This window comes from Chenopodium album, chromosome 3 (genome assembly GCF_948465745.1).
Source record: "Chenopodium album chromosome 3, dcCheAlbu1.1, whole genome shotgun sequence".
Taxonomy (NCBI): Eukaryota; Viridiplantae; Streptophyta; class Magnoliopsida; order Caryophyllales; family Amaranthaceae; genus Chenopodium; species Chenopodium album.
Window position 1 is genome coordinate 63,800,811 of NC_137836.1, and position 14,028 is coordinate 63,814,838.

The following is a 14,028-nucleotide window of genomic DNA, read 5'->3' on the forward strand; positions in this document are numbered from 1 at the left end:
GGATGTCAAGACTATCTTGAATTCTTTATTGAGCTTTCAAGTAAGACATATATATCTAAAAGAAAACCGGGCAATTGGTTATATTACCTCTCTCGGCTATGCAACTATGACACATCAAGATATACACCCTTAGCAAAATTTTTGGATAGTTAAGAGTTTACGACCGGTCTTTTAAAAGTTAAGACAATAAAATGGTCATATATGCAATTGATTCTTTAGCTACGAAAACAGGCTGATCCATATAAATACCCCAGCCATACACATTCTTCAACTTTCTGAAACCCTAAACCACTAATTAGGGTTTTAGCGGCACCAAATTCTCTACAAACCTCTCTTCATCAATCAATCCCCAAGCTCCCTCATCAATGGCGTGCACAATCGATTTCCGATGCTTGGACGAAGGTTTCGGCGGCAAAACTGCCAAACGAAAGCGCGAAGCTCAATCTTTCGCCTCTGGAACAGCTCAATTTGATGCATCAATGGAGGTCGACAGCGACAACGACAATCAAATCGTGAATCCACCAGCAAAACGAGCCGCAATTTCATCCGCTGACGATCCAAACAAGCCAGTTTTTGGTCGGCCGACGTACGACGGAGTTATCGCCGGCAGAGTTTCCGGCAGGAACTGGAAGCAGCCGAGGAAGCATCGGTCGTCGGCAATGGCGGTTAGTCGGAAGCCGGTGTCGTTGGAGCAGAAGAAGAGAGACAAAGAGTTGAAGAAGGCGTACAAAGAGAGGAAGGATGAGTTGAAGGAAGAGATTCGGCAGCATAAGATTGCGAAGAGGAAGCAGAAAGAGGAGAGAGAGAAGAAGAAAGAAGAGAATATCTTGAAATCTGGTACTAAATTTCAGAAAATTACAAACCCTAAAACTCTTAAGAAGATTGCTAAATCTAAGCAACGCAAGCAGCTTAAGGTCGTTTCTGATGATCTTCTTAGAAAATAGATTATTATTACTAGTTCAATTGTTGTTTGGTTGAGTTTTTGTTGCGATTTTTCGTTTAATTTTTACTTTGTTTATCGAATTTGGTTGCGTGTAATGTTAATCTGAAGTAGTTGGAGAAATGTACACTCAATAGAAGATCTTGAGTTGAAATGAAATTTTTCTGCAAGAATTTGTGTTTGAATTTGTTTCAATTTTCATTTATTTTTTGTATTATGCTGTATTGTTGCTGTGAATGCTGTTGATTAGGATTATGGTGCTATGTTGTTTCAATGAATTAGGGGGTTGAGTTGAACATGTCGGAAGAACCAATCTCGAGTTTATATATTCTACTTTGCTTCGAGTTCAGTTGTTTTATTGTGGAGCTAATATAATTGTTGGTATGTATGAACTCGGAGATTGAATTGAAATGTAAAAATCAGAACGACTAATAATTCCTCTCTGTAACAAATTAAACAAAATAAAATTTTTCTGTAGTCTGTATCAACAATTCTGTATATTACTTTAGTAATGGTAGGATCTAGGAAGCTGAATTCTTTCGCAGTAGAAAGAATATGGTGAAAACCAGGTATGTCACGTCTTACTGGTGTTTCAAGGCCTAAAAAATGATTCTGCAGATATCGACAACATTTATCTGATAAGGTATAGGAGGGTTGATAAATTCTCAAGGCGTATTCGCTGTTGTAAGCTTCACTTGTGAATGTGGGCTAGTCGATTGATGTAGTTGATAAGACTTGCTAATAACGAGAAAGAAAAAGTTATTTAATCTGTGCATGATAGCTCAGCTAAAGTGGTAAACAAAAATATATGTGTATAAATTGGTCTCATTTGATGAAGGAAAATGATTATCAAAGGAATCATAATCAATATATGCAGTTAAAGCTAGTTGAATCACTGGAAGTCTGGAAGACCCTAAGTTGTCCATATCTTTTTCATTTGATAATGCAAGACCTTGCCAACTCCAGTAGATTCCTCTGGAAACACCAAGGAGACGGAAGCATACAATTTTTACCAGGTATGTGATGGTAATAACTCTGATCATAACCTTCATGCTTTAGCTGGATCAGATTTATGATTTTCATACAGTTATGGGCCATGGCCTGTTGTTATAATCTCACTGTTGTTTCAATCTTTATTGATTTTGTTTGATCAAAAGAAATGAGTGTTCACACACATTGTTATCTGCTTTGTGCTTGATTACCATGTAGAATCCTAATACATACATGTGCTATGTATTTAAATACTTCCGAATAAGGATTGCAATCAATGTGAAATTTGGGCATTCGCTTCTCATACTTTTGAGTTCAAAGTGGCTCTAATTCTTTCCAGATAATTTGCTTTTTCATGTTGATGCTCAGCATATCATCCTTCATCCACTAACTAAAAACATGAATTGTCTTTGGCATGATGATGGTAGGCTGGTAGCTATGAATCAGCTCCTGCAAGGTAACGACATTTCAAGGAAGCGAAATTTAAAAAGACTTTAGAGGGCTTCCTGAGTTACGGCCATGGGAAATTAGGGTTATTTTGTTTCCGATGAGATTGTCGCTAAAATTATTTGTATAGGCTATATTCTACCAGTAGTGCGTTTGTACAACTGCAATTTCTGTCAGTTACCAGTGCATGCAGTCTGGGGGCTCCTGAAAGCTTGAGATTACTTTATTAAATTTTTGCCTTTATGGACTTTTCATCCTCAAAAGTATGTATTCTTTAGGTTTGATTTTATAACTTATTGGGTTCCACCATATGATTCTACTAGCAGAGTTAGATAGCATAGCTTGAAAGTTGATAATGAGTCTAAGTAAAGGTGGTGTAGAATAGGCACTTGTTTTTTAGTTATGTTTGGGTAGAGTGACTTCCTTAAAACCTTGATGATTAGTATGATGATTAACGAGGTTCACTTATGAGGGAGGGCACATGGGGAGGTTGCTCTAGTTTTGTAATTACATTTGTTACCTTTGTCTATCTGTGGCCATGAAGAATTGATACAATTGCCTTGAGCTTTTTCCTTTGACAAGCACATTTCAGGTTGTACTACTATGCTGTATTGGGTTTTCGATGGGTTTGCCTCTTGTCCACCATTCAAGAGTAAACAGCTATGCAGAATTGATTCAAAAGATACCCGGCAGTTGTGCGGTTGTGCCTGTTGAAGCCTTGGTTCCTAAACTTCCATTCCTTTCAAAGATGAATTGAAGATATGTGAAAAAGCTGAAGCTTTCTAGATAGGTATTGATAACTGTATTATATATATCTTATATTTTGTGCTATTTGCTGCCTGGGAATAATTTTGTGTTTAAGCTTATAAATAAACGTGATGCTTGGATTATATCACATATTGATAGTTGCTGCTATTTTCTCATGCAATGATCCTGTTCTAGCAAAATTTTCTGAAGAATACAGTGGTCAAAATCCACCTTATCTTGCAAATTCAGTTTCTTTATTGACGAATTCCTTTGGAATTTATGTCATTTTCTTGAATTCGAGCAGTCAAATGGTAGTAGAATCCTTCGAACACTCTGTTTGTAAGCGCGGAAACAACTGCTAATTTTCTAGCCCGTTGATATGCTTATCTTCCATTCATTTTTCTCCATAGTTGATTAGTTGTAAGCCATGTACGGTGAGCTTCAAACAATCATTTAATGATCAGAATCTCTTACTAATTTTCTTGTTGTATTATATCTTGTGTGCTAGTTTCTTGTTAGCTTTGCTGAGTACAACATGTTGCTTTCTATTGAGTATGGATAGCTTGTTCAAGTATCTGATGTAAAGTAAGCTATGTTTTGGGTTAGAAATCCTCAGTGTGTATTCTATTCATGTTTTGTTCTCTGTGAAATTTTAGGGGGTTATCAGACTTAATAGTAACATTGGACGTGAAGGTATACGAGGATAGAATCATAGCTAAAGCAGCTTCTACATATTCTTAACCTGTCACTTTAGTATGTACGCTTCTTATCGCCCAACTACCTGTTTCCATGGATGACTCCAATAGTCCAATGGTACTATTTCTAAGGCTTTGTCCGAGTGTCATCTTCAATCAATTTTGATAATCTCTGTGGAAATTTGTACTTAATTCTTTTCATGAAGTCTTGGTGCAGATCCGAATCCTCTGTCATTTTCTATCATTTTGAATGTCTGCTGATGCTCCATTGACTTTTCGTCAACAAAACTTGGATTAAGAGGTAGTGGCGTCAACTACTCAACTAGTATTCCTTTTTTCTTTCAAATTGCTTCAGATTATTCTTGAGTGAAGAGAATTGAGAAGTCTTAGAACTTATTTGGTTAACAATGTAAAATAGGGGAAGTGAGAATTAATGGGATTTGACGAGTTGGAAAATTGTTAAATTCATGGGAATACATGATAAGTTTTCCTTAAAAAAAAAAAAAAAAAAAAAAACATGATAAGTTAATTACCTAGCCCCCTTTGGTTAATAAAAAATCATGGGATTTTTAAAGTCCCACATTGCCAACTAAACAAGTTTAGGTAATTTGTAGGAATTTCATTAGGGAAATAGCTTCTCATGAAATACAAATTCCTAAATTCTCGTGTCAACCAAACGAGTAGCGGGTTGCCAATTGAGGAAGTTTGAATGTCTAACAATTAGGCATTAAAAAAAATACCTAACAACCTTTGATACTATTGAAAATCTAAGGATCTGTTCTCATAAGTTTATTTTCAATTCAGTTCAGTTTAGCTTAGTTCATTTCAGCTTTTAATTTCCTTCTCTTATAAAATATTCATTTCAGCCCAGATCAGTTCAGCTGAGTTCAGTCAATGAGAACAAGTACTAAGTTTAGTATTGGGGTTTTGGAGGCTCCTCGTTAAATTAACTCTTAAATTATACGAGTATAAAAGATATTCCGTACAGAATTCCTAAAATAGAAGGGTAAAAGCGAAATTGATGTTTTTAATTTTAAATCATTATAAACCGGACAGATTTCTCCATTGAAACGCACTGAACATCGTACTTGACGTTCTCCATTACATATTATCTGTTGCAGGTAAGTTGTTGATTTCTTTAAGTAATTATCATATCAATTTCTCAATCTAGGATTTAATTCAATTTATTGTCAAGTGTAGGGTTCGAAATCTGAACTAAATACAAAGATTATATCCAGCGATTGTGTTGCTACAAATTTGATAATTGAATCACATATCTCTAAAATTATGTGATAATTGAATCAAAGTTGATTGCACAATCCTTCAATGTTAAGATTGAACTGTAAAATTAGTCAATTAAACCTCTTCTTCCTCCTTTTGATGATTGCCTAATTTCCGCAGAATTCTATTTGTAACCCCTTTTGTTAGGATGGAATAATGAATACGAATCTGTTCTGTTCTCTTTGCGCCCATTGCAGGCTGGCGGCAATGGCACAGGGCAATTAGGATTGAACTATAATATTAAACCTTTGTTATAGCTTTGTTGGGCATTGGTGGAAGATGATTTACACAGCAATCGACACATTTTACTTGACGGAAGACCACCTAACTAATTCGCCTTCAAGGAAAGATGCCATTGATCAGGAAACCAAAATTACTCTCCTCATTTATGGCTGTGATTTGATCCAAGAGAGCGGTATCCTTCTTAGATTGTATCCTTCACATCCATTCTATCTTTTGCTTCTTTATTTCTCCATGTATTTTAATGTTACTCATACTTGGGTACTCTTGTCAGACATGGGTAAGTAAGTGTCCTAGCGTTGGACATGGGTACGATTCCTTATGACCATTCATGTTTGCCGACCCCATATCATTTTGGGACTAAGGCTTTGTTGTTGTTTTTTGTATATATTCCGTGATTTTTGTCTACTATAGCTTGAGGTGATATGGAGTGTTTGTGCCCCATACAGTATTTGTGCCATTACATAATAAATTATGGAGTTTGTTGTCCTTAATTGTGAAACTTAGACCTCAAGCTGTTATGGCAACTGGTCAAGTTCTGTTCCATCGATTTTACTGCCAAAAGTCATTTGCCCGCTTTTATGCTAAGGTTAATGTTCTACTTCTGTTGTTTTTATTTTGGTTGGACATGAAATTCTGTGATTTTCTTACTGGTTTCTGGACTAATTCTGCTGCTGCCTCTTAATTTTACTGATTTTCAGAGAGAAGATGCCAGTTGTGTTTGGCTGGCATCAAAACTTGAGGAGAGTCCAAGGAAGGCCAGACAAGTCCTCTTTGTCTTCCATCGAATGGAATGTCGAAGGGAAAATTTACCTGTCCAACATTTGGATCTTTATTCTAAAGTATGTATCAAGTCGGGTATTTCTCTTATTAGTATCTTTGTCTTTTTAAGTTTGAAACTTTTTACTCACCATTATTTTTCATCCCCCTTTTGTAACAGAAATATTCGGAGCTGAAGATGGAGTTGATAAGAACAGAAAGACACCTCCTGAAAGAAATGTGTTTCATTTGTCATGTCGAGCACCCGCACAAATTCATATCAAACTACCTAGCTGTCAGCCTGTCCTTGAACTTAAAGAACCTTCAAATTTAAGGCAAGATGCTTGGAATCTAGGAAATGATAGGTATCTCACATCAATTAATATCATACATCTTTCTGTTCTCTGTGCTTGAATTTGTGTTTATTTTATTTTGCCTTGAATAACTGAATTCTATCCTAAAATCATAATCTTCTTGAAGTTTCATGCATTCATATTGTAGGCTGACATTGATTCATAGTTCATTTTAAAGTCAGATGAAATTTTAGGCTAGGAATTTCAGGCAGCTCCTAATCTCTTGCAACTACTGTTTTTTCATTCAATTATGGAGTGCTATGCCCTTTGGAGAGTGCTGGTTTGGCGTTGTAATGATATGGCATTCAATTAGGAGAATTCCTATTCTGTATCAAGTGTCATAGAGTTTTTGTTGGAATTTCTCTTTGTAGTTACCTGGTCTGTATGCTTGTATTTAACTTTTAGTAATGATATGCTGTTATGGTTAAATTTAATTCATCAAATATTAACCATTGGAAATGATTAAATTGATGACTACCACATGCTAAAGCCTTCGTTTATCAACAAATACAAAATCACCATTGTGATTGCTATTTGTACTTACTGGCTTTCAGCCACAATATGCCGTTATTTCTATTTCCATCTAGTCTCCTACTGCCGCTAGTTATTGTAGCTAGACTATGTTCACTAGATTGACCAGACTATCTCCTTGTCTGCCTATCTGTCTTCCGCAGGCTGCAGCCTATTATGATATTTCTATATTTCCTTCTTTTTTTGGGACTATTTAAATTAATAATGTGGGTACTAAAAAGTATACTGTATATGTTTGGCTAGGTACTCTTTGTGGTAGTTGAGTTCTTCTTCGCTATATATATCATATTTTAATTCTGCATTTATGTTTTATCTCAGTTTACAGACTACACTGTGTGTTCGATTTAAAAGCGAAGTGGTCGCTTGTGGAGTTGTGTATGCTGCTGCGGGAAGGTTTGTAGTCCCCCTTCCCGAGAATCCACCATGGTGGAAGGTCTTCGACGCAGATAAATCTGGTATAGATGAAGTCTGTACTCTGTAGAGTTCTAGCTCATTTGTATAGTCGTCCAAAGGCCAAGTATATACCTGTTTGTAAGGAGTCAGTTTCCTTCACATCATCGAACAAGTCTTGGGATTCACAGAATACTGCAGTACCCAAAGTAAGCATCACCTGTCTGTCATTTTACCATACTGGCTCTACTATTAGGTCCAGCAATGTTTATTTGATTGCCTCTAGCATATTCATGTTTGTTAACTTTAATTACTATGCTATAGTTTTGCCTAGTTTAAGTTGCCTTGCCTTTTCTGATAGTTTCCGCATTATTCCAGGAAGGTTCCGTGAATACACCAGTGGCTAGTGCTGATACTGGTGTGACAAAGACGGCTTCAGGTGCTGCAGCTAGTGTTGATACTGGGGGATCCAGAGACGCACTTGTAAAACAGGCACTTGACAAGATGAAAGATTCTAAGAGAAGTGATGGTGAGTCCAGAGACACGGCAAATGACAGTGAAGGAAGAGAGGACATTATGGTCAGGTTGAAGCCTGAACTCAGAACAGAAACTAGTAGTGTACGAAACAGGGATACAGAAAGGGACAGATATAGGGATAGGGATAGGGATAGAGAGAAAGACAGGGTTAGGGACAGGGATAGAGAAAGAGACGGGAACAGGGATAGACAGAAGTCCCGGGATCGTGAGAGGGGAAGAGATTATTACAGGGAAAGAGAGCGAGATGATATTGAATGGGAGATAGTGAATGAAAGAAGTCACCGATCCCGGGATAAACCTCTTATTGCTAGAAGAAGAAAATGTTGAATAGGTTTGTAAAAACAAACCGGTTTGTGTCTTGCGCAATTTGTTTGGAGCTTGCTTTTAATTTTTTTTTTTTTTTATGGGGCCCACGTTAGAGTGAAGAGACAAGTCGACTTTGTTATTGCATGCCAATATCACCAACGGTAAAATTGTATTCTCATGACAACTCCATGCAAATTATTTATCACTTTGTGTAAAGGTTAATTCATCTACAGAAATACATATTTGATGAAGGGACGATTCAAAATCAGAACGGAGTAATTTTGCAACATCTATAAATGCATGTCTTAATGTGACTTAAGTTATATTCTTGATGAAAACAATGTTTTGCACTTTGGATGTCTTCAAATTTTGTCTACAAAGCATGGTGTTGTAAGTTTGATCAACTATTGTTTCGCATGAAAGATACAGTACTGCTAGTTGCAACACCAGTTTGTAAATACCACAAGCCTCCCCTTTCATCATTTTGTAAGATAAAAACTTTGATTATAGGAATTTGATGGAAGATTGCCTTGTTGTGTATTTACCAAGGATGTAGTCATTAGTAGCTACTAGCTACCCTCCGTTCCATAATTGTCTGCTCTTAGAAGTCCTGCCACACCAATGGCATCTAGCCTTTCAGTCAGGATGACATATATTATTCTCAAATGTTACGTGCAGTGGCTGGGTTTTGCTGCAGGATGTGATTATCCTTCTTTAAATATTCAGGAAACTGTACCTGAGGATGATATCTGAAGTTCTTCCGATGAACAATCAAGTCTATCCACAGAAAGAATGAAGCAAGTCACGAGTATATCTCCAATCCACCATTATCTTGAGCAAAATTGAAGAATTACTACAAGTCATGACTTCAATTTAGGTGTTTGAAAGATCTAAGTGGAGGCAGGCATCAGGCTCTATGTGCCAACAAAATTCAGGTATGCCATGTTGACAACCTGGAAACATGACTTAGCAGTTGATAGGCACAATGCCACAATCTAATAACTAATCATTTTCAAACTAGAGAACTCTTCAAACTATAATTTAAGTACCAAATTATTTAATATAATCCTGGGGTCAAGTCAAACCTACAATAATATCCACCCTTTCATGCTGTTCAATTCATCAATTTTACATTATATTCTCAAACAACATGAAATATAATTAGTTTTGCATCATCAAAGGAGATTAAAAATGGCCAAACTTTGTGTGTTGGTGATCATGCTTGGAATAACTTGGTTATCACTTCCAATAGTCCAATCACAATCAGGGATTTGCTGGGAGAAATATGATCAATGCGTCTCAAATAATTTGAATAGCACAGAGCCGCAATTTGATAAATCCAGCCCTTCGTTTAATATCACTGAATTTATTTGCTGTGATCTCCTCCAACAAAGTGCTGTAAATGAGAAGCAATGTTTTTGCAATGTAAACACATTTATAACTGAAAATCCCTCCTTTGCACCTAATGTTACCCTTGTTTTAGGTGCCTGTGGCATTGCTGATTCTGTGGCTTCTCTCAATGCCTTTTGCCAAGGTAATAATACCCTCCTTTACATAAGTTCTTATATGTTAAATGGTATCCGTAATTCCTTGGGTGTGTGTTGTATAGATACGGTCATACAGAGGACAAATAGTTTTTTTTTTTTTTTTTTTTTTTTTTTGAGGGAAGAGGAAAAATAGTTTTATCTTTTTATTTTCTTTCAAAGAACTTCAAAAAAAAAAAAAAAAAAAAAAAGAAAAAAGAAAAAGAAAAAGAAAAAAGCTAATTGTTGTATATAAACTTTGTACATCAGTACATAAATATAAAATCTCAATATGTTTTAAATTTTCGTATATTCATTACCTTAATGGCTTAATAGTTGTTTCAGTTCTAGGAACATGTCAATTATGTGGCTTCTTTAAGATCTTTTCTCTAGCTCTAATACTTTATTAAGGATCACATAAACAATAATTGACATGAGATTTTTCAAGATGTTGTAGTTTTTTGGACAAGGTGAATGATCATATTGGATCTAATTCCTTATGGCTCCTATGGACTTATGGAGTGAGGGAAGTACCGGTTCCTATGGCGTTGCTAATTTGATTTGATCTCTAAAGCTCTAAGTACCCTGCTAGACCATAACTTGCTATGTGTGTAGAATTCATGAACTTTCTTACTAACATTTAGTTCTATAATATGGAGCATCATAGATTAATCCTGTTTATTTCCCTCTATCTTTTATATTAATGTGATAGATGTCCAAGTGCCACCACCAACATCGACACAGCCTCCGCCAAGTGACATTTCCTCCATTACACCGCCTACACCGACGGGAGGTATTTGTAATTTTTGCACTCATCACACTTGCAAAAGTCTTTAGCCTTAGGACAGTCTCTTAGCTTGTAGCTTACAGTCTCGGAGATCATTTTTATTTGAGATTTTGTCAATATTTGCCATAGTGAGGATTACAGCAAGACAATTTTGGTTTCCATATCACAGCTAATTCACCTCCATCTCCGCATACTCATCTCCCACCTTCAGAATCACCCGCCAAAAAAGGTAATTTTGATGAAATGCATAGAGAAAAAGGTAGTATTTCAATGAATTATTTCTTTCTTATTGATCCATTTAATGAAGTTTGCTTTAGTGTGCACTGTGCAGTTAAGCTTCAAGTAATAGTTCCTGCCATTGTTGCTCCATTAGCAGTGATCACAATGGCATGTGTTATATTTGGTTTATATCTTTGTAAAAGGAAGCACACAACAGAACAAAATGTTGCAAATAATACTCAATATGGTAATGTCCTGAACCAAGTATATTTTAAATCTTCTCAAGTAATGCTGCGTAGTTGATTAAAATGTTTTAACAAGTGTAGCTCTTCCGACTCAGCCTCCTGTTCCGCTTCCAGTAACAATTGTTACAGATAATCCGAATAAAGGTGCTATATATACTGCTGTCTCAAATTCTTTAGGCACATTGAAGCATAATGCTGATCGTTATATTATTATTCCTTATGACTTAAGATATGTGATACTGAATGAATTGGCTCCTTCTGCTCTGCCTCCTTTAGCTTTGGTTCCATCACCAGGAGATTATATCATGAAAGCCGACTCCTTGCAATATGATGTGGCCACTCTTCAGGCTGCTACTAACAACTTCTCTGAGGATCATGTAATAGGCCGAGGTGGATTTGGTGTTGTTTACAAGGTAAATAAAGTTAATAAACTACTTCCATATAATCAGAAAAAATTGACATTGTCTTGGTATATATTGGTGTTTGACTATTTTTACTTGTTAGAAACTAATTCGAAACTAATAATAATTTATGGCTCAGGGGACCTTATCAGATGGACAAGAAATAGCAGTCAAAAGGCTATCAAGAACTTCTAATCAAGGTGATAAAGAGTTCAAGAATGAGGTTTTATTGTTAGCAAAACTTCAACATAGGAATCTGGTGAGGCTGGTTGGATTTTGCTTAACAGAATATGAAAAGTTACTTCTGTATGAATTCGTGCCTAATAAAAGTCTGGACTACTTTCTATTTGGTAAGTAGATATTATAGCCACTGCATTATTGAATTATGTCTACACTCTATAGTATTTAGATACAAAACATTCTGGGTTTTGGCTAATGGAATTTAATGAAAAACTTAACAACAGATTCTCAAAAACGGGGACAATTGAACTGGTCAACTCGTTACAACATAATAAAAGGCATTGCTCGAGGAATGCTTTATCTTCATGAAGACTCTCCTGATCGAATTCTTCATCGTGATCTGAAAGCTGCTAATGTGTTGCTCGATATAGAGATGAACCCAAAAATTGCAGATTTTGGCATGGCGAGGATCTGTGCCTTTGATCAAACTCATATTGATACAAGCAAAGTTGTTGGAACTTAGTATGTTAAACCTGAAAAAGAAAGAAATCAGAATTTAATAGCAGAATGGTGATTTTATAGACTACGGCGTTTTTTTTTATTTACTGACTTTTCTTTAATTTTTATCGTGAATTACAGTGGTTACATGGCTGTAGAGTATTTACTTCATGGACAGTTCTCTATAAAATCAGATGTATACAGCTTTGGCGTGCTAGTTTTGGAGATAGTGAGTGGCAGAAAGGTTGGCGATGTCATCTACCAATCGGGAGGCAGCTTAAAGCTTTTGAGCCATGTAAGTTGTAAACTATTATTCTCTATTCATAATTATAATCATGAAATTGATAAATGGCATGTTATCAGGCTTGGAGTTGTTGGTTAGACAGAGAACCTTTAAAGCTTCTTGATTCCATGCTGCGAAACACATATTCAAACCATGAGGTCATAAAATGCATACATTTGGGTTTGTTATGTGTGCAAGAGGATATTAACAAGAGGCCTACAATGGCGACTATAGTCCACATGCTCAACTCTTACTCTGCAGCTGATGGAACCCTTTCGACGCCTCAACCCCCTGCATTCCTGTACAGCAGCAGTTCAGACCAATCTACGACGAGAAGAAGTTACACTGATTCAACTCCTTGGTCTCAGAACTAACTATGTGTCAATCACCAATATGATTGTTTTGTGTAGGGAGTGAAGTGTTGCTAGAATGGACAATACGTAAATTTGCAATTTCCTTACCTATGTTGATCATCAATCTGATTGATATGTGTAAGGTAGTGAAGTGTAATCCAATTGGTTGTAAACATCGTAAAGTGCAGCTCTTGGCAAATCCCAGCATACTCTTGGACTAACTATAAAATTTCCTTTAGTACTGTTATTACAAAATTGGTTGTATGATATCGCGTCTTCAATCATGAATCCATCCAATGACTTGTTTTTTTGGTACTTTATTATACCAACTCTTAATCGCTAGTATTATGGCTAAAATGTTTTATGGACAATTATTAAATGAAAATTATAGTACCAGTAGTAGGATACTTGCTCGTTTGGTACGTGGTTATAAATTATGAAAATGATAATAATTTTGCATGTAAATTTGTAAGGAAAACTTATGGTTATTATTACCATGGTAATGGAACTTCAACCTCAAACATGTAATTTTTGTTTACGGATTTTACACCACCAATACCACAGCTCAGAAACTGAGCTAGTGGGGATGAATTGTCATTACTATGCCTAGCATCACGAATTAGGATTTCTTCGCAAATTTACTCTCAAATTCATTATCATTCTCACAATTTATGACACCTTACCATATGGATCATTATTGCTTGTTTGATTTGATGTAAAAAGTACTGCGTACATTTCTTGGAATATTTAATGCCCATGTAAGTTTATTCCTAAAAAATGTTAAAACTTAATTGGTTGGAATTATATTTCTCTAAAAATTTCTAAGAATTTGCTCCAGAATTGATAGAGGTTTGGTTAACCAAGCCTGGTTGGATGTCTGTGGCCTGTGGGCATGTTGAGGCTGTTTACCTTGTTCATGCTATTTCTGATCACATCCTTGTGCTGATTGAAATCTCTACTGCGACTTCTGCTAAAGGTAGGCCATTCAGATTGTTGAATTGCATTGCTAAACATGCATGAGAAGTTACAAGATACTATTATGGAAGCTTGGAACTATCTTGTGTTTGGTAGTGCTATGATGAAAGTGTGGAATAAGCTTAAAAATGTTACGGGCAAGGTTAAGGCTTTGCACTTACAGTATTTTGGGAAGACAACTGAGAAATTAGAGGCTGCTCATATGGCTTTTGAAGTTATCCAAAGTTAGCTGGTAATATTGATAATCTTAATCTTTAGAATCAAGAAACTAATGCGAATGATCAGATAAAATACTGGACTGGTATTCAAGAGAGTATCTACAGACAGAAGTCAAGGGTAGATTGGGTG

General features: G+C 36.0%; 2 protein-coding genes, 1 long non-coding RNA gene and 1 pseudogene across 4 annotated transcripts; all 4 read left to right on the forward strand.

Moving 5' to 3' along the window:
* Window positions 1–249: 249 nt before the first annotated feature.
* LOC145624033 (uncharacterized) lies at window positions 250–1,125 on the forward strand. The gene has a single exon (XM_081676955.1). The coding sequence runs from the start codon at window positions 366–368 to the stop codon at window positions 942–944; it is 579 nt and encodes a 192-aa protein (XP_081533081.1). The 5' UTR covers window positions 250–365; the 3' UTR covers window positions 945–1,125.
* Window positions 1,126–4,860: 3,735 nt separating this feature from the next.
* LOC145614641 (cyclin-L1-1-like) lies at window positions 4,861–8,487 on the forward strand (annotated as a pseudogene). The gene is made up of 7 exons (XR_014107132.1): window positions 4,861–4,940; window positions 5,298–5,531; window positions 5,848–5,929; window positions 6,042–6,182; window positions 6,281–6,464; window positions 7,302–7,582; window positions 7,752–8,487. The product of XR_014107132.1 is annotated as a cyclin-L1-1-like (transcript).
* Window positions 8,488–8,946: 459 nt separating this feature from the next.
* LOC145614648 (uncharacterized) lies at window positions 8,947–10,538 on the forward strand. Its single transcript, XR_014107133.1, has 3 exons — window positions 8,947–9,151; window positions 9,700–9,750; window positions 10,452–10,538. It is a non-coding gene; the product is annotated as an uncharacterized LOC145614648 (long non-coding RNA).
* A 258-nt stretch (window positions 10,539–10,796) lies between these two features.
* Window positions 10,797–13,006, forward strand: LOC145625204 (cysteine-rich receptor-like protein kinase 44). The gene is made up of 7 exons (XM_081678279.1): window positions 10,797–10,992; window positions 11,072–11,134; window positions 11,267–11,403; window positions 11,531–11,741; window positions 11,856–12,093; window positions 12,211–12,364; window positions 12,433–13,006. Exons 1-7 carry the CDS (start codon window positions 10,797–10,799, stop codon window positions 12,724–12,726), a joined length of 1,293 nt encoding a protein of 430 aa, XP_081534405.1. The 3' UTR covers window positions 12,727–13,006.
* The last annotated feature ends 1,022 nt before the right edge of the window (window positions 13,007–14,028 follow it).